Source organism: Rhinopithecus bieti, unplaced genomic scaffold (assembly GCF_001698545.2).
Source record: "Rhinopithecus bieti isolate Rb0 unplaced genomic scaffold, ASM169854v2 scaffold_947, whole genome shotgun sequence".
Lineage (NCBI taxonomy): Eukaryota > Metazoa > Chordata > Mammalia > Primates > Cercopithecidae > Rhinopithecus > Rhinopithecus bieti.
The window spans coordinates 6,427,028-6,453,336 of record NW_016803664.1 but is presented as its reverse complement, the minus strand read 5'-3'; the positions used below and the strand labels follow the sequence as shown (position 1 = coordinate 6,453,336).

The window sequence follows — 26,309 nt, the reverse complement described above, 5'->3', positions numbered from 1 at the left end:
TGAATTCACTTACTTCTGCATACTCCTATGTATGTGCTACAATACATTCAACTCAAAGAAGTTCAAAACTAAAAGCCCCAAACATCTTGTGAGTGAAAAAGTACTGTACGTGTATTTAGTTTGAAAACGAAGATAACAGGGCTGAAGCTAGTCAGTCACTTATACTCACTGTGGTGGTGGTGGTGACCTCCTCGGTCACAACCTTCAGGGTGTCGACCACGGAGATGTAGCCCAGACGCTTAGCAATCGCCAAGGCAGTGTTGCCATTCTGAGGAGAGAGTGAAAGAAAGAGAGTGAGAAATAATAGAGAGGACTGCGATGTGAGCCAATGAGCTCACCCGCTGCTCTGCATGAGCCAGCATTTCCTTCCAAAACAAGGCACAGCTTAGGAAAATCACTAGTTTTTACCATTACGTCTAAATCTGTCTTTGTAACTTCTTCAGACTATAGCCCAGGTCACCATGGTAACACAACAAGCTTGCATCTGCTTGCTCGTTTTAATAAGAAGCACTTGACGCTTTAACCCTAAGGTTGTCAAATATCTTCTACAAATATTGTATTGCGCTTAAGAAAGTGCCTCACGACGCCTCCAAAACCTGTTAGCAAGTACCAGGTACACTCATCCCTTATCAGAGGCTAGGCCATCTGCTGCAGGTAAGATGTTACCGTAGGGAACACGGTAACATATTTAGCTACAGCTGTGCAGAAACTCACTGTGCAGTAAAATAACACAAGCAAGCAATTCAGGCTGCATCCAACCCAGGCCACTCGGGATCCCAGTTCGTTTAATTGCACCGCTTAGTTTACATTTCAATGGCTCCACAACCCATTGAGCTTTGTTTAAGCCAGCAGCTCCCTTACTGTGCTCCCTTAAGAAGGCGAGGGGGGTCAGTTCGTGCTCACATCTGAGAGCCAGCTGTAAGCAGAGCACGTTCCAGCAGTCCAAGAGGAGGGCCCCCCTCTCCAGAGAGAGCCAAAGAGTCAGGCTGACTGCTTTTCCTCCCAGGGCAAGCACTTCTGGGGAAGTCACACTGACTTCTAGAAAGTCTGCCCAAAAATCTGGGGCTTTCCAGAGTCCAGGGGGCTTATTTAAAGAGGAGGAATCTGACCTCACTCAGCTCATACACGAAGCCACCAGGTCAAGAGAGGAAAAAGAAGAAAGCGTGGTGAGGGGCAGTGGCGTCTGCCTTACCGCGGTGGTGGCGTTGGGCTTGGCCCCATGCTGGAGCAGGACGTTGATGATGTGCGTGTGACCCTGCTGCGCGGCCTGGTGCAAAGGCGTGTAGCCGTTCTGTGGAGGACAGTGGTGGCGGGCCCAGCACCCGATTTGCAGAGGGAGAGGAAAATTAGGTTAACCTTCATTTTGAATAGTCTTATTTACAACAAAACCATCACAGATGCTTTATTTGGAGCCCAAGATTATCAACAACCCATTTCTCAGCAGCAAACACTCCCTCACACCTTATGGTCTGCTAAGCAAAGAGAAGAGACCAGCTGATGAAACAAACTTAACAGACTCCAAATGATAATTATTAATACATTTTAACCAGTTAGCATTAAAAAGGAGGGCTCCCTTAAGAAGGTGAAGGGGGTGGGTGCAGTCAACTTCTGCTCACATCTGAGCTGAGAGGAGAGATTTAAAATAAGAAAGAGCATTATCCCTGTGATTTCTTCCCTGGGAAACAAGAGTAAAATTGTTTTTAACTGAAGGCTGCAGAGGGTCATATAAACCACTGCTCGTTCATCATGATGCTCCCAATTATTAACCTTTGGCTTAGCTTTAGGGATTCTAAATCATTGAAAGTAAATCTAAATCTTACATTCCTTTCCAAGAACAGCTTTTCTCCCCATTTCAGACAAGATGAAACTGAAAATAAGAAAGTTAAGTAATTTCCCCACAATCGGGCGAGGTTCAGATCCTGTGCAGAAGACCATGGCAGCCAATGGCTACCAGACAATGGCTATTATTTATTAAAATCCACCTGCTTCACTTCTCATAAAATGTTATCTATATGTTTCCGACCCAATTGTCCTGAGCTTTAGGTTCTGAGTGGCGCTTTCATACTCTAAGCTTTTAAGTGTACATATCCCTTTCATCCAATGTCACTGCTGCCCTGTGAGCAACATACTTGCTTGTCCTGTCTACTATATATGTGGATGCTACATGATTTCTTCTATAAATTCACTGCACTCTGTCTGCCCATAGGAACATGCCCATATGTATCAGGGTCTTAAGTGTGGCACATTCTCAGCTCTGTCATGTTGGAAGTCTTACATCTCCTTATAAATCCCTACAATCTGATGACCCCAAGAAACCTGAAAATATAAATCAATTACAGGGACTCCAGGAAGCCTTTGGCTATTACAGGGACTCTGCTGTCAAATCAAATAATCCACAGACATTTAAGGAGAATACACTAGGTGACACTTCTTTTCGTAAAAATTCTTCCTTTTCATTGTGTTTACATCCATTAAATCCACTGAATTTAGTTCATCTCTTTAATATCAGCCAAGTTAATTCATTCGACACCTTTTACTAATCACACACTATGTGCTAAATAACTTAGCATGTAAATAAATAAAATAATATATCACTATAATATATAAATAAATGTAAATTCTCTATAAATATATGTAAATTAATAATGCCAAATCAACATTCTTGCCCTCAATAGATCAGTGGACATTGTGGCCACAAAAATGTTCCCCAGCCCTGATTTAATCTAACCTTTACCTGAAATCTCCAGTGAGGATATTTGCCAGGGAAGTCTGGAGCAATTCAAAAGTGTTTACATAAACATTTGGTTGATTCTTAATCCACTGTCATAGGCCCATCTGGCCAGGAGCTCTAGACCCAGTGCTACCAATTATTTGCAGACCCTTAATCCTCTCTAAGCCCCAGTTTTCTCATTTGAAAAATGAAAATGGCCAAGATTTCAAGTTTGATGAAGGATCAGATAAGTTGCTCTTGAATATGCTTTCTTTTCTAGCTTTGAAAATTTTAGCAAACACTTTGGTGTGTGTGTGGTTTTTTTCTTTTTTTTCCTCAGCGAAGAGCTCTATAATCTTCAGTGTCTTTATTTTCATGTGCTGTTCTAAACCCTCTTCACAAATTAAATATATGATTAACCAGGTCTGGTTTGTCCCAAGCTGCTGTAACAGGGTTTCATTCTAATTTTAAGCAATGAATAGTCATAAAACAAGTTCATTCTGCCAAATCTTTTATACCACATCATGAGAGTTTACAGAGTAAAGTTAATATATATGTTTACATTTTAAAGCAATGAATCCATTTTAGTAACTACAGCTACACATAAGATATGAGGAAGAAAACCTAATTCCTTTCCCAAAGATGCCATTTTCATGTGAAAAAAAATCTGAAGAGTTTATTAAAAGACTGTCTTTTGAGGTTTGTATCTATTTCCCTGAAGATATGTGGTTCCAAATGTAACAGTGCAAGCAACTCAGTTCACTTAAAAAACAAAACAAAAAAAAATGAAATGATAAAATGAGATTTTTCTTTCAATCAAACCTTCATTCAATGCAGGTCAAACTCCAGGGAGATCATTGATATTCTCTAGACAATATAGTGTTTGCCTTCTAAATATTATAACCATTTCAACAATGAAACATTTAAAAATATGATAAGCATTTTCAAGCCCTGCCAACATCTCGCTATACTGTTGCATTTGTTCATTTCAAGAGAATACTTGGATTCCAACAAAAATGTCTTGCCTGGAGTGCTTATATGTGAGCTGGCTCAGCAGAAAAGGCTTTAGGAGCTAATGCCTGAGAATTCATATTAGAGGTTTTAAATAAGTCTCAAAGTACAATTTCATGAGAACTTAAGAACTGGCCAGAAACTAGGCAGCAGCTATTCTTTATAGAGTTAGGTTATAGGTTTAAATCTTAAATGTTAATAGTATTTATAGTTTAAAAATCAGTTAATTTTAAGTTAGCTATAAACATGATTATGTATAGAAATGATTTTGTTTCTGCTTCTAATATAAAGACTGACTTATAAAACTTCTGTATATTTTTAATTTGTATAATCTTGAATTGATGGCTTTGAAAAGTCCTGAATGTTCTCACACTAATTTACTTGAGCTCATTCAAATTGCTGCAATTAGAAATTTCTGGGTCACGCTTGGTGGTTCACACTTGTAATCCCAGCACTTTGGCTGGCCAAGGTGAGAGAATTTCCCTTGAGCCCAGGAGTTTGAGACCAGCCTAGGCAACATAGTGAAACCTCATCTCTACAAAAACTTTTAAAAATTAGCTGGGCATAGTGTCACGCACCTGTAGTCCTAGTCAGTACTGAGGCAAGAGAATCACTTGAGCCCAGGTTCTAGGCTGCAGTGAGCTCTGATCATGCCATTGCATTCCAGCCTGGGCAACAGAGTAAGACCCTGTCTCAAAACAAAAAGAAAAAGAAATTTCTGATATATGAACTTAAATAAATGTGCAAATAAATATTTCTTTGGATCAAAGAACTTGGAGCTGTAAGTTTTATTATGCATAATGGCCACAGTTATAGTATGAACTTCTCTTCACCTTGAACCAAATTGAGGGCACTGAAGTGAGGTGTTATATTCCAAGCTTGCTTTGCTGAATAGAACCTTTTGAATGCCACTGGGGAAACTAATGGGATCAAGTCAGCTCTGCATTATCCTTGAGAACTTCCAGCCCAGGCCTTATACATTATTGCCTCACTGAGCATGTCCACGTGATGTTCTGAATGTGACAGAGTTCATTAAAAATGAAAGGCATGCAGTCTAGGCTGCCTGTCTGTATTTCTTCATGAGAGTATAAGAGGTCAGAGGAGGGGGGCCGAGGTCCTCAAACAATGTAAAGGAAATCTGCCAGAACATCAAGATATTCTAGCAGGCATCTATTGTATCCTTCAGTAAGTTGTTAAACTGATGTCAGCTACTTTAACTTTATAATAGAAATAGTTCTGAAGCTAACCTGCATGGCTGTAAAAGGTTATCAGAATGAAAATTCTCAAATAATTACAAAACTACATCACCTCTTCAAAATCACTTTAGAAGAACTAAAAAGGAAGAAAAAATACACTTGTAGCTTTGATAAACTAGTGAAGCATCCAGATGGCTGAACCTTTTTGCTTATAGTAATTGAAAATGACCACAAGTACTTTACCTTGGTTTTTGCGTTAACATTTGCTCCCTGCTTCAGAAGAAAGTTCACCATTTTCACATTTCCATAGTGACAGGCCACAATTAAAGGTGTGTAGCCAAGCTGTAAATAATAATAAAAAGTTAAAAATAGAAAAAGTAGAAACTTTACTACTCTAGTGGTTAACATTCCAGAGGAGAAGGACTGGGTAGAGTATCAGTTATTGTATGATTCAATTTGACTAAAGATATTATTTAGCAGATTATACATGTACCCCTGACCACAAGGAACTTCATATCAGCGAGAGAGATCAGATGTGGGTGACTTAATCTGCAAAGAACTAAGAGAGAGGCACAAATAATATCTGAAAACAGCAAAGACAGAATGACTCTGATAGGAGATGCAGGAAATATGTAGCTACAGCAGGCTTAAAGAATGAGTAAGAATTTTATGGCTTAGAGACGGAAAATCCATTTCCAGACCAAGGGCATGGAGACAAGACAAGGAGGAACATGGCAAGTCATGTGAACTAGCTAACGCAGTAAGAGAGAGGGTAGACTTAAGGTTGCAAAAATTGGAGTCTTTCTTCAAAGGGTCCTGACCCCATGCTATCCACTGAACTTGATTCTAGCAAAAAATGGGGAACCATCATAGATTTGTGCACAGGAGAGGGTTATGATTAGTTTAGACTTCAGAACGGATTCTTGAGGAGGGAAGACCCTGGACATGCAGTGACCTGCATGGGGGCTACTGGGAATCATCCCATCCCGAACCCGTCACAGTACTGAGAACGATTTGCTTTACCTTTGTATGTGCATCCTGATCAGCTCCATGCTTGGTGAGAATATCAGCAACATTCACTTTATCTTCCTGGGCTGCAAGGTGTAAGGATGTGAGTCCGCTCTACAGAAAGAATGGAACCAAAGGGATACATTTGAAGAAAAAAATACATTGCATCATCTGTAATATTATGAAAACACATTGAAAATATTGAAAAAATCCTGGAAAACTCATAGCCTCTTCCCAGAAACTGTATCTTCTGATATTTAAAGCAAATTCTCTAAATTAATGACATTTCATCTAAGACATGTCCTCCAAGTCAATCAACACATAAGGCAAATTACATTTTCTATATTAAGTTCTTCTATTATGATGTGAGACTTCAAACTAGCACAGCTAATAAGCTTTCAAATGATATTTATTTCAAATCCATCTGGATCTCCTGCTGTACCAACTTCTTTATTTAAATAACTGATCAACCAACTATTACACCTATAAGCATAATAATCATCTATAGTTTATCAACAAAATATTACATCATTGTAAAAAATGGACAGTTACAGGAAGTGAGTTCAGAAAAACTTCCTCTAGCACCCAAAGAAAGTATACTTTCCAGGAGGTTCCGTTAAATGTTACCTTAAAGTAACCTTATTATTTACAGAGCACCATATACTGCCCAGTTTTATGCAACATGTTTGGTATACATACATCAAGTAATTATTTTGTTTATTTGAATATCCAATTAAAGTACAGTTATGAATTAATAATAAAAAAAGGAAGGCATGGACAAAAGAGGGAGGAAAGTGGCTTATTCAGTCAATGCCACACTCGGGTAGACTTACTACATCATTTACATGTTTAACAGGTGTTTTCTTGAGTATGTTTCGTATGTCATGAAGTGTTCATATTCTAGGCACTTGAATACAGCAGTGAACAAAAGTTTGTCTCTATAGAGCTTACATTCTAGCCTACAGTATGTTTATACTGTATATTTCTCTCCCCTCACTATTGTTCAAATGCCTACTATACTTATGCTGTTCCTGGACATCCTGCAGCTATAGACTGAGGTGGCTACCTGGACTCTGAGTCAGCACCTCTTCCCCAGTTTACATCTGATTAAAATTGACCGGCCCTGTTGGCCACAACTTTTCAGGCCCACTCTCCTGCATTAGCACTTAGGCTGAGAAAGCTAAGCCATGTTCTTCAAAATTCATGATCTCCAGCCATGGTGCTACTTCTGAAAATCAAAAAGTACACTGACCTTATTTCAAAAATGTAACTGAAACCAACAGAGAGAAAACCATTCTACAACTTGAGAGGAGGCTTTTCCTTGTGGGCCTGAGGCTTTTAATCCTGAGAACTCTAGGTGAGCTCAACTTTGAGTTTCATAAAACACAGGGTGAGATAGAAGGCATATCCTTTTCTATTAAAATTTTCATCTCTTCTAAACAAATATTATTTAATCCTAATGTATAAAAAATCTGAATATTAGGATAAAACAAGAGTCTTATCTTAATTTTCTCCTTACTAAAATAACAAACATAAGAATATTTCTCTTTACAGAGATAGTCTGTTTAAAAATGTTATTGAAGTGATCATTACATGCAGTGATCATCAAATCTCAAAGATATTTTTGACGACTTTTTAAATATGTGTGCTTCTTTCTACTCTATTTGCAGAATGGATTTTCTGTAATGCAAGATTACAAACTAACAACCAGTATGAAAATCTCTGCAGTTTATTGTGGTAAACTTGCATATCCAAATCAAAGGATGGAAACTGCAGTGAATATAGGTTTTTGTCCACAGTTGCTGCCTCATAACTCCCACAGCCCTTACTATAGTCTTTTGTTACAACGTTGTGCGTTTTAGGCCTCAGGGGCAGGCCTCAGGAAACAAAATATCTCCCACCTTCCCTGGCCTCCTTTCGCTTTCCCCAAGGCTAGGCTCTAATCTTCCCCACAGCATTCATGGGTCATAAGACCCTCCTGAGAGAGACAGAGAGAGAGTCTCTTCCTATACCCTGGGGGAATGAATGCTGACATCATCAAGCTTCCATAAAATCCCAGAGGACAGGGTTCAGGGAGCTTCTGGATAGCTGAACACAGGGAGCTTCCTTGTGCAGGGTGGTGCTCCCAGGAAGGGCATGGGAGCTGTGTACCTTCCCTCATACCTTTCCCTATGTGTCTCTTCATCTTCATCCTTTGTAATAGCCTTTATAAGAAACTACAAGCACTGTAAATGTAAGTGTTTCTGTGAGCTCTGTGAGCCACTCCAGTGAATTAATGGAACTCAAAGGGAGTGTCCTGGGAACCCCAACTTGAAGCCAGTCGGTCAGAAGTTCAGAGGCCCAGACTTGTGATTAGTGTCTGTGCAGAGGGCAGTCTTGGGGACTGAGCCTTCAACTGAAGGGATCTAACACTCTCTCCAGATAGACAGTGCTGGAACTGAATTGGAGGACACCCAGCTGGTGTGTGCTGCTTGGTATGTGGGGAAAACCTCTACACATTTGGTCCCAGAAGCCTTCTGTGTTGATGATTGTTGTGTGGTAGTGTGAGAATAGAGGAAAAACACTGTTTGAAAGGTTTCTGGAAAAAAAAAAACTTTTCTAATAAATCAAGAAAATAGGAAGTGTTGAAGCAGTTCTTTTCAAAAAAAAAAAGTAATTTATTTCCTAAGATACACTGGTGGACTCAACAACTGATCTTTTTTAGTTTTATTTTATGATAGATGGTGATTGGATAATGATATCATTTCTATATTATAGTTCTTCATGTGAAAATATGAAATTATACTTCTTCAATGTGAAATAATCATTTGGAGAGTATGAAATTAATTGATACCAGTTGGCCTTAAAAAGAAAAGAATATATGTTTTCTTCAAAAGCAATGGGAGAGTATTTTATCAGTTTTGCTTCTCCTCTGAGATATTTTTATAGTTGCATTATCTTATAATTCTAACCAAAAGGCAAGGTTATATGTTTTATATGTAAATTTAATATTAGTATTATTATTCAGATATATCTGCACAAACTTACTAAGTTTTACTTTAGTGATAAATATACTATGGTGTTTAGGAGACCACTCAAATGTAATACTGAAATCATTGTTATAAAGATAACAAAATTACTTTGTGATTCAAAATTGAATGTTTTTCTTCATTGCTGAGTGTGCAAATCAAAAATACTCATTAAATATTTGTTAACTGCTAAAACTCTCTCAAAGAAAGTAATGTATTTAGAAGAATACCATAAAGGAAGACATAATGAACTGATTTATAAATTTAATTTATAAATTAAAAATAACACCATCAGAAACACTGTAAGATCCATTTCATGAACTATCTGAATTTTAATCCTACTCAAAATACTGCTGAATTGTTTATGGATTTCTTTGGCTTATTTTCAAATGAAGATTTATTTGTTATTAATAGAGTAAACATATGCCCCCTTCATACACTAATATTAAATAAAATATTCTATGCTTCATGATCAGATTTTTCTCCAGCAGGGTAAATGACCACCTGAATGACATGACGTCAATAGTCACAAGGATGTCCATGCCCTAGATTGTAATGATTGTCTATCTAATACACTGAATTTCACTATAAGGCTTTATCGTGTTCATTCTTGTAAAAATGCAACTATCCTTTGGAAGACTAACCCTATAATTTGCTCTCATCATACTTTAAAAAAGGGTTTGTGGGGACTTTTTATAAAGGCCAGAGAAGTAAGTAAGGGCAGGGGATGTACAGGAACACTTCCGAGTGACAAGGAAATAGACTAGGACTGCAGAAATATTCAAGGCAACCTGCCTGTTTCATAGCTTTTCCTAAAGGATGCATGCTACATAACCTATTCACAAATGTCGTTAAAACCAACTTATCACTGATACTTTAAAAGTAGCAATTAACAGTGAAATGTAGAAAACATAGAGTATTTGTATATTTATGGAAAGAGCTAAGAAACTTAATTTTCACTAAGCCCATATAACATATTACAAAAAGCATCAAGACATCAAATGACAAACTAACTTAATAAACACAGGTTCCAATTCTGTGTTTCTCAACAGCTGGCTATAGCAGAGTATATGTATATAAGTGTAAGACAGAAAGTTAGATAGATCTATAGATCTTTATGTAGATGGATGGATAGATGTATCAAAAGACATATACTTGTAAAAAAATATATATTTTTATATGTGAATTTTTTCCCTTGTATCTTTGACTGCATTCTATTATAATTAATGTGGTGGTCTACAGAGGCCAGTCCATGGAGAAAGGCTAAAATGACTGATGTGCTTTATTAAAAAAACAAAAAAGATTTTCTCAGCACTATCAAACCTCTCAAACTAGGCTTACATTGACTCAAAAAATCTGTATTAAATTGTATTTCCTCTCTACTCTCCAGAGGTGCCTCAGATGCCCAGCAAGACTAAAGAACGCCCTGGGTGGTGGACATGGGCCTTCCAGCTTAGAGGCAGTTGTTTAAGCTAAACCCCAGATAGAACCATTCTTCCTCTATATATATATCTGAAATTTAGAATGAGGAGCAGCAGACACTGGAGCAATTATAGTGATGTTAACATTGGGAGCTACAGGGTAGCCTCTTTAGACACACACAGAGATGCAAGGAAAGCGGGGCTATAGAGATGAATAAAACTGACTTGCATAGAAAAGTCAAGAAGCCAAAATGTTGCCATACAGAGAGTCTCTCTCCCTTGCTTCCTTATGGTTTTCTAATCTCTCATAAGGCTTGACCCCCTTCCTGTCCTTGGGGTCTGTAAGATATCCCTGTTTCTTTTTAATATATTGCTCCTTTTTGTTCCGAACTATCTGTGATTGATTCCTGTTTACATGCATCCAAAACACTCTTGATTGAAGCAAGAAATGACAGAATACCTTGGTTGACATGTGGATATTGGCTCCCTTATCCAGAAGCAAGGTAACCATATCTGTGTGCCCCTCCTGCGAGGCCAGATGGAGTGGAGTTACTCCTTGCTTTGTAACAATGTTTGTCTCTGCTCCATAGTTCAGGAGTGTGGAAGCTATCTGCATTTGATTCTTCTTGGCAGCAATATGTAAAGGAGTATAGCCATTCTAAAAAAGACAAAAATAAAATACATGCATATAGAGTAAGATTAACAATTGCTCTAATATGTATCTCTAAAGGAAATAAAAATCTCTAATCAACAGAAGAGTTAAAAGTGAGTTTACAGTTAATCCAAACTCTTAGTCATCACATTTCCATTCAACAATAACCAAATCTCTACAATAAAAGTCACAAGGTACCCCATTCTACTGTAAGACAGATATAGACATCAAAGCTCCAAAGCTGAAAACTCTCTCCTTATAATATTGCTCCTCTCCTGAAGAGCAACACAGAATAAGCCAGGTTCCTCTTCTACATGATCATCCTTTAAATATCTGGGGATGATTTTCATATCCACCTTTAGTGTTCTGTTTTCCAGGCTAATTTTCTCCATTTCTTCAACCATTCCTGATGGAAGTGCCATTTCTAGATCTCTCCCTATAAGGATGTTCTGTTATGAGCTGATTCTAGTTTGTCAATATTGCTCTTGAATTGTATGTGCTATCTGAAACCAAGGCTACACTTCACATAAGTTTATAACGTAAAGAATCAAATGGAAGTATTTCTATTATCTTATTATAATACTCCAACTAATATGCTTCTGTCTGGATTGTACTTTAAACTGGTTCAACAAATATTACTGAGTGCCTAGCATATGCCAAGCAGTGTGCTAGGTGTGGGAATACAATGGTGAACATGACATGATCCCTGTCTTTAATGGGTTAAATTCTAATTTAAAATATATTCAACAACAAAATTAGCTTATATTAGTCTTGTAGTCCGTTCAAATCCTAGATCTCCCCTTCTTCATGACCTGCTGCTTCAAAAGTAGAAATATGAGGCTACTCATTTTGGGTGGGAGTTTTTGGAGAGGGTCAGGATAACTATACTCTGCTTACAAGAACAAAACCCTAAACCTCATACTTAATTAAAAGAAAAAAAAATGTGGAACAACTGTAAGTCTGCAATATATATTGTTTTATTTCCTTTTCTTTATCAAATCTAGTAGAATTTTCCATTTGAAATGTGTGATAGAAATTAACAACAGTGGCTTTGCCATTAACTGTGGCTTTTCTCCTCAGTGACATGCTGAAGGGAAAGACAGCATAATGATCGAGTGCTTCTTGTGAGATTACCATGAGATGATTTGTTTATTTATTTGTTGAGACAAGGTATGGCTCCATCACCTAGACTGGAGTGCTGTGGTGCCATCTCAATCACTGCAACCTCCACCTCCTGGGTTCGTGATCCTCCCATCTCAGCCTCCTAAGTACCGAGGACTCCAGGCACACACCACCATGACTGGCTAATTTTGTTTCTATTTTTGGTAGAGATGGGGTTTCACCATGTTGCCCAGGCTCATCTCAAACTCATGAGCTCAAGCAATCTGCCCACCTTGGCCCCCTAAAGTGCTGGGTTTACAGACTTGAGCCTGTAATCAAACATGAGAGGTATTTTTATGTCATGCTATTTCCTTAAAGCTAACTGTAAAGTGTACCAAAAAAATAAAAAAGTGTTTTGAGAATTTAAATGTCTTTATGAGCCATCATCAAATCTTGATTCTCACACAACCCTACATTATATACTCTGTCCCCATTTCTCCAAGCAAGAATAAGTCTCTTTCATTTTTGACAAATAATGTTTCTCCTGAAGCAACTGAAGGAAATTCAGCTTGGAAGCCTTTTCAGGGTTTGATCAGAGGTCGATGCTTCAAAATATTGTATTTGTGTCCATAGACTCTATTGAAAAAAAGGATACATAGATTTTTGTGGACCAAATAAGTTTAGTCAACTTCTTTTTGCTACAATGTGTTTCTTTAGTCTCAATTACCCTCCTGCCTACAGCATGGGCTCTAATAAGGTTAGATAAAGGGACATTTTAGCAAAACAACATAAGCGATCATCAAAGAAGACAGCAATTCTGGCAATGGAGGTTTGTCTGGTAGATACTCAACATACAAGATCTGAAAAGCCCTCTTACTCCACAAAGAGGAAACATTTTTGGACTCAAATAATTGCAGCACTCCCAATAAAGACTAAGAGAAGGTTCTGGACTCTGGTGGAAAGAAGCAAAGTTCTCGTGGCCAAAGGACCATGCGTGTTGAGGAGAAGGGACATTATAATGAGCAGAAAGAGAGTCTAAAGTGGAGACTACCATGGGGATCTTACCATCTGGAGACCTCTAGGAGTTGCCCCAAAGATGAAGGGCTCATGTTCATTGACAGGCTGGGGCAGATAAGTGAAAGACACTAGAGAGGCATTCCCAGAATACCCATCCTACTGTGGACTCTGGAGTAAAGAAATGCTTTATGTCATCTTCTGAACTCGGTATGTGCGTGCCTAAGATTAAGGACCATACAAGGTAGAGGCTAGAAATCAAGGCTATGTTTGTCTCTTTAGGAAAACCATACACATTATTTTATAATCTAGGTCTTCTCTTGCAAGTAGATTGAGAGTCCCTTGTGGAAAGAGAACACACATTTTACAATTTTACCTCCCACTGAGGTAATCATAAGAGTTCAATGAAAGTACTCATGAGTACTGATGAAGTCTTTTGTATCTATGTTGAGAATGGTCAGCGTGGAAAGCTAACAAAAAAAAATGCTGCCATGTTAAGTGAGCAGGTATATTTTTATTCCATAGTTGCTCAACCTTCATTCTTTCATGCAAATTTATTGGGAACTCACATATGTTATTAAACACCTCATAGATATGCAAATGAATATAATATGAACACTACTCCAGTAGTGTGAAGAAAGACATAAAATATGTGTAGAATTGATGAGGTTGTAGAAAAAAGAGGAGTAAGAACACTGTGGATAATTATGAATATTTGGCATCCTCTTTTGACAGTTCAAGTACTTTATTGTAAACTGTTTATTGGCATCAAAAAGATATAAATATATATAGATGTATATGTATGTATGTGTACAAAGTTTTATATTTATATTATGTATAACATATTTATATATAAATATATATTACACAGAACATATTTTTGTATGTATCCTATTTTATATTTATAATATGCATAATTTAAATAGGCATATGAGTATATATGTATATGCTTGTATAACAGAATGGAATAAATCTCTCTCTATTGCTTTGGGACACAAAGGACCTAGTGGTTAAGAGCATCAGCTCTAAAGTCAGTCTGCCTGAGGTCAAACACAGGTACAAGCTCCAACATGTATTATTCAGATGACTTTGGAAAATTAACCTACTTAAATCTCACTTTCTCACCTGCAAAATGGAGATCATTAGAATACCAGTCTCATGGGGTTATTATGAGATATTGCTGTAAAGTGCTGGGCGTAGTGTTTGGCAAATAAATGGTGGCAGTTGTTTTATTATGTTGTCTAATACAGCATACATATTTTCCCATTACGATTAATATTTTTTAAATAAACCCTGATGTGTTCTCAAAATAGGTGTGCTGAGTTAATGAACGAAAGATGCAATGAGGACTTTACGCATTATACGACATTCATATATATTTTCGGTTTAATAAGGGGCCAACTAGAATGGTGGGAAATGCCCTGTCCGTAAGTAGAAGTCTTAGTTGGAGCTGTTTCGGAATTTGGTGCTAGATGTACACCAAAACGGCATTCCCCCGGCCATCCCCGAGTCTAGGGACTTAGAGGGATCCATGCTACAGTTAACACAGGTAGAAAATTAAAAAAAAAAAAAAAAAAAACCAAAGAAACAAACAGAAGTTTGAAGTCTGAAAGAATGAGAGTATAAAAGGACATTTTAATCACAGCATTTGGTTTATAGGAGAGAAGTGAAAACATGTTAATGACTTTGTTTCTCATTTCTCAAAATTCAGACTTCATTCTCTAACACACAGAATGTTAGCAATAAGATTCATCTCTACTGGTTTATAGGCACATCCCCTGAATATTTGCTGACTCTTTAAAAATCTTAAGAAAGGGTTTCTAGACGCAACTGGTGGAAATACAAGGGAAAAAAAAGGTGTCAATACCAAAACTACTAGTGCCAGGACTAGTCGCAGTTATACTATACCATGTGTTTAAAAGACAATTCTCATTGTTTTCAGATGATAGTTACACCCTATGTCTGTAAATCCTTTTCTGTGGTCCTCACCTTGGCAGTGGCATGAGGGGAAGCACCCTTCTCCAGTAACAGCAGCGCCACCTTCTGGTTGTCATAATGAGCAGCAACATGGAGCGGGGTAAGGCCATTCTGTAAAGGGTGTGTTTAAGTTTCAGCATTAATAAATTAGGGTTAGCTGCCCTGAAGCTACCAGGATGCCTGGAAACTGATGCTGATTAAATTCATGTTAATGAATTAATATAGTCAATAGAAAAAAGAATGAAAATAAACAAATCTCCAATAATTTTCATATTAAAACCATAACTAAAATTGAAAATGAGCATACCACCAGCCAAGGGCATCTTGATGGTCACAATGTATAAAGGTCTAACCTTTTATATAAGAAAGACTACATTAACATTGCAGGGATCCTTCTTAATATAGAGATTTCTGGGGCTGTTGTGACAAGACTTTGAGGCACAGCTCAAAATGCTTTCTGAATCTGTGTGTACATGGACGGTCATGGAAGGCATCGCCACTATGTCTATTTGGTATAGTTTCATCAGGTGCTCTCACATTCCTTTCAGAGAAGTGAGAAAAACGTCTTTACAGATCTCCTAATCTATCACCTTGACTGTTACATAATTATAACGTATAGAAAATCTTTACCTTCCCTGCAGAATCTGCGGCAGCACGGCGTTGCAAGAGAAGTTTTGCCACGTCCAGGCTTCCATATTTGGCTGCTACATGCAAGGGAGTAAAACCCTTCTGAAAATGTGAGAAACAAAAGTAAAATCATATTTATTATTGTAACTCTCACAAAATAATTTTATCTGTTAACATATTAAGCAAACTATACTGATTCTTCATTTGGAAAAAATACTGGTAGCATTAAATCTGTTAGCCATGAACAAGGACAAAAAAAAAGAATAAAATTTAACATACAAAAGTTTGACTTGATAGACTGAACAAAAGAAATTTTATTTTAAGGGCTTGGAGACTGAAATCTGACTTTATAGGTTTGGGATTTTTAAAAGCCACTAGTGTCAGTAAACTGGCTCCAATTTGTGAATGGGGAAAAAATCTTTTCCTTGCCTCTAAAATTAATAGACTGAAAAAACAGCTGCCTTCTCTCCAACCCTCCTTCTCTTTCTTGCAATCCTTTTTATAACACCTGAATTCCAAATTCATTTAAATTTTAGGATATTTTGGCAGCCATAGTAAAAACAAGTATTCATGAATTAATTGACATATTTTCTGCAGAAATGGCAAGATAAATGGTCTATAGAACAAAAAACATGCACTATTATAAAGCAACTCCCATCCTGACTTGTCCCCTTTCCCAGAAGACTCACACTGCCTAGAAGACCAATTGCTTTTGTAAAACACATTCTACTTCTGGCATGATGTTGGGCTGATTAACACCAGAGTTTAAACACACCAAAGCTTTAAAGTTTGTTTTTAGAGGACTGCTCTCCTACACATGTTGATATGTGTACATTCAGTGTCTTCCGTGCCTAACCAATGGCCTTACTCTGTAATTAGCAGTGTCTTAGAAATTCAGATAAGTCTCTGGACTAAGATCTCAAGGATGGCACAGTTCCTACACCATGATGTCAAATCCATCCTCTTGGCCAGACAGTTTAACCACATGCTCTTCTGGCACTACAGTGGGAGTGGGGGAATTCTAACACCAACCAGGGCCTGTAAAACACATAGCAAATATGCCTGGATTAGGTGCTGTAAGCTATGGCTTATCCTGGGACCATTTAAGCCCCCATCATAAATACAGAATATCCCCCAAGAAGCAATATTGCCCTTTTGGTGTCTCCAGACAAATTATTTTAAATGAGATGACGTTTTCTTTTGCTTCTTTTTTGGACATTTGGTATTAATAAATTATTGGAAGAGAGTGAATCTTCTGGATTTTCCAAATGTGGGACAAATGTAGGAAGTATTTCTTCTTTCTTTCATTGTCCATATAAACCAGCACTTGTGGTTAGAGCTCTCCTCCCCCCACTCAATGCACACAATGATTAGGGTGATACTCAGGATGAAACAGAGTTCTTTGAGACTAACTACATGATGAGGAAGAAAAAATAAATTCCTTATCTTTAAAGTCTTACTAGAATAGTGATCCAGCTCTTATAAGTTTGGAAATGATTGTTAGACAAAACTACATAAAATCTACTGTAGAATAACAAAACCAAAGTTAGAAGGCATCTCTTGAGTCATACATCTACCTTCTTCTTTTATGTTAATCTCACCAAGACTTCATTTACCCTCTGATATTTAGAAACACTTAAATGGCTTTAATAATGATGAATCAACCACTGCTCAGCCCTAGTCAGTTGAACTCTTAAAATGATGTTTGGCCAGGTGCAGTGGCTCACTCCTACAATCCCAGCACTTTAGGAGGCCGAGGTGGGTGGGTCATGAGGTCAGGAGATCGAGACCATCCTGGCTAACACAGTGAAACCCCGTCTCTACTAAAAATACAAAAAAGTTAGCCAGGTGTGGTGGAAGGAACCTGTAGTCCCAGCTACTCGGGAGGCGGAGGCAGAAGAATCGCTTGAACCCGGGAGGCAGAGGTTGCAATGAGCCAAAATCAGGCCATTGCACTCCAGCCTGGGTGACAGAGCGAGACTCTGACTCAAAACAAAAAATGCTGTTTAACATTTTATTCTATTTTATTGCCCTAATTTACCATGGATATAGTTATATTTTTTAAATCCTATATATCTTTGAAAGATAAGAGACTACGTTTTATTTTCTATTTCTGTATTTTATGTATCTTAATTTTGATGATTTACACCCTCCTCTGGTAAGACAATTACCAAATATCTTGGGTTATTCCTACATTTGTTGCTTAGTTTCTTTTTTTCTTTTTAAGAACTTTTAAAATCCTTTCAACTTTTCAGAGTTCAGAACTTCAATAATTGTCAATTTCTTATATCAAAATACCTTTTACAGCCATAGGCAACCAGGTAAGTCATAACAGGCAACCAGATAAGCCATAAGAGCTAGTGGGCTGCTCCTACTTATAAGAGGACAGATGCCACATCACTAGCTCAGTTTATATTTGCAATTTTCCCTCTCCCTGGATACAGTGCTTATGCCTACTGATTATGAGAGAATTGAAATTGTCCTTTTGTTAATCTGAATCGCTGTTATATTTGTGGGAATTATTTTGCCCCATGACAAATTCACGTGCGCTGGCTCAGTTTTGCTCTCTATAGCTGAGTATATTCATGTTTTATTCTAAGTCATCTCCACATTGTGAATGTCAAATAGCATATGTAAAGCATAGGAAAAATTACTCTGCCCTGTCATGAAACTTGGAACATAAGTCAAATTCTTTGTTCGATGTCAATAACAACAAAGGAAGTGTGATTTTCCAGCTCAGCTCTGTTTAAACACTGTAAATACCCACACAAGAGTATAGTTGGTAACATTGGAAACTAATATGGGAATGAGAATGTCAAATAAGTGGTGGCTAATAGTAGGGTTGCAAAAATGCATAAGTAAAGTGAGCTTCGATCTGGTACTACAACTCACAACAAATATAGTACTGCCAATCTAATGCAGTACCCTCTTCCTCATTAGTATTACCAGTTCAATGTATTTAGGAATTTCATTTATCTTTTCTTAAGAATATATTATAGATTTTACAATAAAAGAGAAGAAAAGCAGTCCTTCCTTTATGAAAATCATCTTAGAGTACTAGATACCTGTCCTAGAAACATTGGCATTAATTGGAACGAAATTCAGCACTCTTTATTGAAGATATATGGAATCTCATAATTCCCTTAAATCATTTAGACAATGAATCTTAAATATATAGAGAAAGAAGTAAGTCAAGGCCTAAGGAGATCTACATTCTTGATTCTGTATGTGGTAGAGTAGAAAGACCATGACTTAGGAATCCTCTTGGTCCATGTTGTCATCATGTCATTCTCCTTACCTTGGTAGCTAAGGAGTGGGCTGCTCCTGCTTCCAAAAGGACTGACGCCACATCCACCTGGCCCTCCCGGGCAGAGATGTGCAGCGGTGTGTACCCATTTGTAGTGGCCGCATCTGGATGAGCCATATGTTGTAGAAGCAGCTGGACAATTTCTGTCTTACCCAGGCGGGAGGCAATATGTAAAGGTGTCTGTTCCTCCTACAACTCAAGTCAAGTAAAAAGTTAGTGCCAGGCAGACAGAAGTTCACTGGTGATATGTTTCACTCACATATATCATGATGTCTTCTTGGAATCTCTAGGAACCCAAGAAATCATCACTGCTTTGACCCTGGCATATTTTATATTTTGCTACAGCAGTGACCTGGTTGGTCACAAAGTACTCCCTTTGATTTTTAAAAAGTATATACTTCCATGAACTTCATCATTGCTTTCTGGGCATCCCAAAATATTTCTCAACTCATTAAGTCTTCAGGCCTCACTTATATTTAAATATAAACTAACTGATGGTTTGGAATAAGAAGAAAATCTAGTCCAAAACTCCTAAAACCCTTATTCTCATCCAAGAGTTTTCACTTGGAAGCAGGATTTATTCTGGGAACTCTATCAAGAGTAAAAGAACCAGGGAAGCTGGAAAATCTTTGATTTTACTCCATTCAGCAAATCAAGGATAGAAATGCTGGTCATTTTCTTCAAGGAGAAACAGTGCACAAAGGAGATATTGTAATCTGGTTTTAAAAGATGTTTCAGAAAATGCTGCAGATAGTTCTGGAACTTGCATCCAGAACTTAAAAAATGAAATGGGACTCTGGTAAAAAGTAAGTAGGGTGAACTATTTGCCAAGTGCTTTCCATTTAAAAACAGAGGATGTAGCTGGGTCTAAGGGACAGGAAGGATATGTTCCAGAAGGCTCAAGAAAATCACCTGACTCTGATGTGTAGTTGGAAATAATGTTTTCAGTGTTTAGAGAACCAGGCCAAACCACTCTCTTGTAAAAAGAAACTTAAGTGTAACTTTAGCGATAAAAAGAGGTGTATCTTTACTATCTGCCCAAGAGTACATCATAATAAAAGTGAGGAAGGGAAATTTTGGCTGACTTCCAGGGCTAAGAATGAATGGAGAAAAGTATATAGAGGAAGGAAGATCTATCCAAAAACAGGCAGGATCTTAAAGTTATAAGAAAAAAAGAGAGGGAGCTATAGTAAGAGATAAAATAGTACTGCATGAATTCCAAGGTATTAAGAAGTAAACAAATAACAGTAATATGATTATTTTAGACTAGAATTGAACTTTTGTGAACATTTGCAATTGAAAAGCTATCTTCATGTATGATGCATATGTGACCCGTCCTCCTAATAGAGTTAAAAGGAAAGCACGAAATGTATGATTAGACCATTTTCCAGATCAAGATTAAGAAAAAACAAATGAGTTCTCAAAGATTATCCAAGGTTACTCAACAATTAAAACAGAACTTGAATTCAGGGCATTGGATTCTAAAGACGTTTCTCTGCCTATACATGCTTTGGAAATAGATACTACAATAAGATGGCCACTAAGAGACCTGTCAGAACAAAGTGACTCTCAGTAGGAAAGCAGACTGATATCCCATTAGAAGATAAAATTTCTCTGCAATACAGAGGGAAAAAAAAATAGAGGAATGGGGAGAATAAACATTTTTTATTTATAGATAAAATGAACATATTTTCATTTATAAAAATAAATGGTTAGCAAAACAAACAACAACTTAAAAACCAAGGAACTCGAGAATAGCTATGATGAACATTTGTTGTTTCTGGGGTTCCTTTCTCAGATCTCTGTCCTGCAAAATTTGATAGAGGTGGGTGGGTATTGCAAGTGACACACTCTAAGAGTAAGAGGGATAGTCGGAGCGATGATGACTCTTTAATCCATAGCTGAGAAGTGGCAATCATTGGCTAGAGGTAGCTACATAATTGGTTCATTATTAACTATTGATTCTTGGTTCTTAGACTATATAGCAATTAATGTTCTTCCTTTAAAAAAAAAAGTTAAAAAATAGGATGTCTTGCCTACTTTTTTCCATTTTTGGTAAAGTTCTACCTGAAAGTGTAAAAGGAAAGAACATACAAATTTTGCAAATAAAATCTTTCAACCTGTAACCAGGGATATAAGACTTTTTGAGGTTTGGCCAATTATTTCCCTGCTGAATTGCAAAACTTGAATTTACTGCCTCAGGGTAATGTTAATTCAAACCAGGGAAAAGAATTGGGAAAGTGCAGAAGAAAAGATTCATGGGGAAAGCCTGATCACACAGACCTCTTCCAAAAATGAGAGGCAACAATTCCCTCATCATAGAGCATCACTGGCTGATGCAGCTTCGACTGGAAGTAGATGAGCTCTGCTTTGCCACTGCAATCTACCACTTTACTTTGTAGACTTGCTGAGTCCCAGTTCCCATTACAAAGAGAAAAATAACACTGGCTGAGATAAAGTTCAAAAATTTGATTAATTTCTCTTTAAGAGAGAGAAATGGGAAACCCTTTCATTATTAAATATGAATTACAAAAAAATTTACAGGAACATCAACACAATTTCCAGTAAAGTACACAATACTCAGAGTGCACTGGTTGATCATAAAAATATTTTTTAAATAGCTGAACACAAGGTAACCTTAAAAGGAAACCAGAAATATGTTATGGCAGGGGAAGCTCATGGTTGAATAAAGCTTTAAATAGGTAAGAATATAATAGATCAATGATGATTACCAAAGAACATAAATTTCACTATGTGGACAATGGATAGAAAGGCAGATGAAAACCAAGACAACAAGAGTAATGTTAAGGCTGCCCATGTATCACTGGATTCTGCATGAAGATCTGTGGAACCCGTTACAAGAAAATATCTATTAAATTCATTGAATCAAAGAATGTTAAGAAAGTCTGGAAAGGAGTTTTGAGTTTCTGAGTCCAACCCTCATATTTTACTGATAAAGACTCCGGAGGCTGGCAAGACAGCTGAATAGGAACAGCTCCGGTCTGCAGATCCCAGGGAGATCAGTGCAGAAGGTGGATGATTTCTGCATTTCCAACTGAGGTACCCGGCTCATCTCATTGGAACTGGTTAGACAGCGGATGCAGCCCATGGAGGACGAGCCAAAGCAGGGTGGGGTGTCACCTCACCCAGGAAGCACAAGGGGTCAGAGAACTCCCTCCCCTAGCCAAGGGAAGCCATGAGGGACTGTGCCTTGAGAAATGGTACACTCTGGCCCAGACACTATGTTTTTCCCACAGTCTTTACAATCTGCAGACCAGGAGATTCCCTTGGGTGCCTACATCACCAAGGCCCTGGGTTTCAAGCACAAAACTGGGAGGTCACTTGGGCAGACACCGAGCTAGCTGCAGGAGTTTTCTTTCATACCCCAGTGGTGCTTGGAATGCCAGTGAGACACAACCGTTCACTCCCCTGGAAAGAGAGCTGAAGCCAGGGAGCCAAGTGGTCTAGCTCAGTGGATCCCACCCCAAGAGGGCCCAGCAAGCTAAGATCCACTGGCTTGAGATTCTCGTTGCCAGCACAAACGTCTGAAGTCAACCTGGGATGCTCCAGCTTGGTAGCGGGAAGGGCATTCACCATTACAGAGGCTTGAGTAGGTGGTTTTCCCCTCACAGTGTAAATAAAGCCACCGGAAGTTCAAACTGGGCAGTGCCCACCACCACTCTACAAAGCCGCTGTAGCCAGACTGCCTCTCTAGATTACTCCTCTCTGTGCAGGGCATCTCTGAAAGAAAGGTAGCAGCTCCAGTTAGGGGCTTATCGATAAAACTCCCATCTCCCTGGGACAGAGCACCTGGGGGAAGGGGCAGCTGTGGGCACAGCTTCAGCAGACTCAAATGTTCCTGCCTGCCGGCTCTGAAGAGAGCAGAGGATCTCCCAGCACAGCATTCAAGCTCGGTTAAGAGACAGACTGCCTCCTCAAGTGGGTTCCTGACCCCTGTACCCCCTGACTGGGAGACACCTCCCAGCAGAGATCAACAGACACCTCATACAGGAGAGCACCGGCTGGCATCTGGCAGGTGCCCCTCTCGGACAAAGCTTCCAGAGGAAGGAACAGGCATCTATCTTTGCTGTTCTGCAGCCTCTGCTGTTGATACCCAGGCAAACAGGGTCTAGAGTGGACATCCAGCAAACTCCAGCAGACCTGCAGCAGAGGGACCTGACTGTTAGAAGGAAAACCAACAAACAGAAAGGAATCACATCAACATCAACAAAAACGACGTCCACACAAGAACTCCATCCAAAGGTCACCAACATCAAAGATCAAAGGTAGATGAATCCATGAAGATGAGGAAAAAGGAGTGCAAAAGGACTGAAAATTCCAAAAACCAGAATGCCTCCTGCAAAGGATCACGCCCCTCACCAGTAAGGGAACAAAACTGGAGAATGAATTTGACGAATTGAAAGAAGTAGTCTTCAGAAGATGGGTAATAACAAACTCCTCTGAGCTAAAGGAGCATGTTCTAACCCAACACAAAGAAGCTAAGAACCTTGAAGAAAGCTTAGATGAATTGCTAACTAGAACAACCAGTTTAGAGAAGAACATAAATGACCTGATGGAGCTGAAAAACACAGCAGAAGAACGTCATGAAGCATACACAAGTATCAACAGCTGAACCGATCAAGAGGAAGAAAGGATATTAGAGATCAAAGATCAACTTAATGAAATAAAGCATGAAGACAAGATTAGAGAAAAAAGAATGAAAAGGAATAAACAAAGCCTCCAAGAAATATGGGACTATGTGAAAAGACCAAACCTACATTTGATTGGTGTATCTGAAAGTGATGGGGAGAACGGAACCAAGTTGGAAAACACTCTTCAGGATATTATCCAGAACTTCTCCAACCTAACAAGACAGGACAACATTCAAATTCAGGAAATACAGAGAATACCAGAAAGATACTCCTTGAGAAGAGCAACCCCAAGACACATAATTCTCAGATTCACCAAGGTTGAAATGAAGGAAAAAATGTTAAGGGCAGCCAGAGAGAAAGGTCGGGTTACTCACAAAGGGAAGCCCATCAGACTAATAGCAGATCTCTCTGCAGAAACCCTACAAGCCAGAAAAGAGTGGGAGCCAATATTCAAAATCCTTAAAGAAAAGAATTTTCAACCCAGAATTTCATATCCAGCCAAACTGAGCTTCATAAACAAAGGAGAAATAAAATCCTTTACAGACAAGCAAAGGCTGAGAGATTTTGTCACCACCAAGGCTGCCTTACAAGAGCTCCTGAAGGAAGCACTAAACATGGAAAGGAAAAACTGGTACCAGCCACTGCAAAAACATACCAAATTGTAAAGACCATCGACACTATGAAGAAACTGCATCAACTAACAGGCAAAATAACCAGCTGGCATCATAATGACAGGATCAGATTCACACATAACAATATTAACTTCAAATGTAAATGGGCTAAATGCCCCAATTAAAAGACACAGACTGGCAAATTTGATAGTCAAGACCCATCACTGTGCTGTATTCAGGAGACACATCTCATGTGCGAAGACACACATAGGCTCAAAATAAAGGGATGGAGAAAGATTTACAAGCCAATGGAAAGAAAAAAAAGCAGGAGTTGCAATCCTAGTCTCTGAAAAAACACACTTTAAATCAACAAATATCAAAAAAGACAAAGAAGGGCATTACGTAATGGTAAAGGGATCAATGCAACAAGAAGAGCTAACTATCCTAAATATATATGCACCCAATACAGGACCACCCAGATTCATAAAGCAAGTTCTTAGAGACCTACAAAGAGACTTAGACTCCCACACAATAATAGTGGGAGATTTTAACACCCTGCTGTCAATATTAGACAAATCAATGGGACAGAAAATTAACAAGGATATTCAGGACTTGAACTCAGCTCTGGATCAAGCCAACCTAACTCTCCATTCCACATCAACAGAACTCTCCATCCCGCATCAACAGAATATACATGTTTCTCAGTACTATATCGCACTTATTCTAAAATTGACCACATAAATGGAAGTAAAGCACTACTCAGCAAATGAAAAAGAACGGAAATCATAACAAACAGTCTCCCCGACCACAGTACAATCAAATTAGAACTCAGGAGCAAGAAACTCACTCAAAACCACACAACTACATAGAAACTGAACAACCTGCTCCTGAATGACTATTGGGTAAATAACGAAACGAAGGCAGAAATAAATAAGTTCTTTGAAACCAGTGAGAACAAAGACACAATGTACCAGAATCTCTGGGACACAGCCAAAGCAGTGTTTAGAGAAAAATCTATAGCACTAAATGCCCACAGGAGAAAGCGGGAAAGATCTAAAATTGACAGCCTAACATCACAATTAAACGAATTAGAGAACCAAGAGCAAACAAATTCAAAAGCTAGCAGAAGACAAGAAATAACTAAGATCAGAACATAACTGAAGGAGATAGAGACAGGAAAAACCCTTCAACAAATCAATGAATCCAGGAGCTGCTTTTTTTGAAAAGATTAACAAAATAGATAGACCACTAGCCAGACTAATAAGGAAAAAAAGAAAGAAGAAGAAAATAGACACAATCAAATATGATAGAGGGGATATCACCACTGATTCCACAGAAATACAAACTACCATCAGAGAATACTATAAACATCTCTACACAAATAGAAGCAATGGATAAATTTCTGGACACATGCACCCTCCCAAGACTAAACCAGGAGGAAGTCGAGTCCCTGAATAGACCAATAACAAGTTCTGAAATTGAGACAGTAATTAACAGCCTACCAACCAAAAAAGGCCCAGGACCAGATGGATTCACAGCTGAATTCTACCAGAGGTACAAAGAGGAGCTGGTACCATTCCTTCTGAAACTATTCCAAACGATAGAAAAAGAGAGACTCCTCTCTAACTCATTTTATGAGGCCAGCATCATCCTGATACTAAAACCTGGCAGAGACACAACAAAAAAAGAAAATTTCCGGCCAATATCCCTGATGAACATCAATGTGAAAATCCTCAATAAAAGACTGACAAACCAAATCCAGCAGCACATCAAAAAGCTTATCCACCATGATCAAGTCAGCTTCATCCCTGGGATGCAAGGCTGGTTCAATGTACACAAATCAATAAACGTAAACCATGATAATCTCAATAGACGCAGAAAAAGGCTTTGATGAAATTCAACACCCCTTTGTGCTAAAAACTCTCAATAAACTAGGTATTGATGGAATGTATCTCAAAATAATAGGAGCCATTTATGACAAACCCACAGCCAATATCATACTGAATGGGCAAAA

General features: G+C 38.2%; 1 protein-coding gene across 1 annotated transcript in view; it reads right to left on the bottom strand.

The window, feature by feature from the left end:
• Positions 1-26,309, bottom strand: part of ANK2 (ankyrin 2) — a 241,025-nt gene that overhangs the window by 90,520 nt on the left and 124,196 nt on the right. Inside the window, 8 exon segments of the mRNA XM_017847754.1 lie at positions 170-268; positions 1,193-1,291; positions 5,161-5,259; positions 5,941-6,039; positions 10,815-11,012; positions 15,111-15,209; positions 15,729-15,827; positions 19,024-19,221. Coding sequence (XP_017703243.1) covers positions 170-268; positions 1,193-1,291; positions 5,161-5,259; positions 5,941-6,039; positions 10,815-11,012; positions 15,111-15,209; positions 15,729-15,827; positions 19,024-19,221 — 990 coding nt within the window.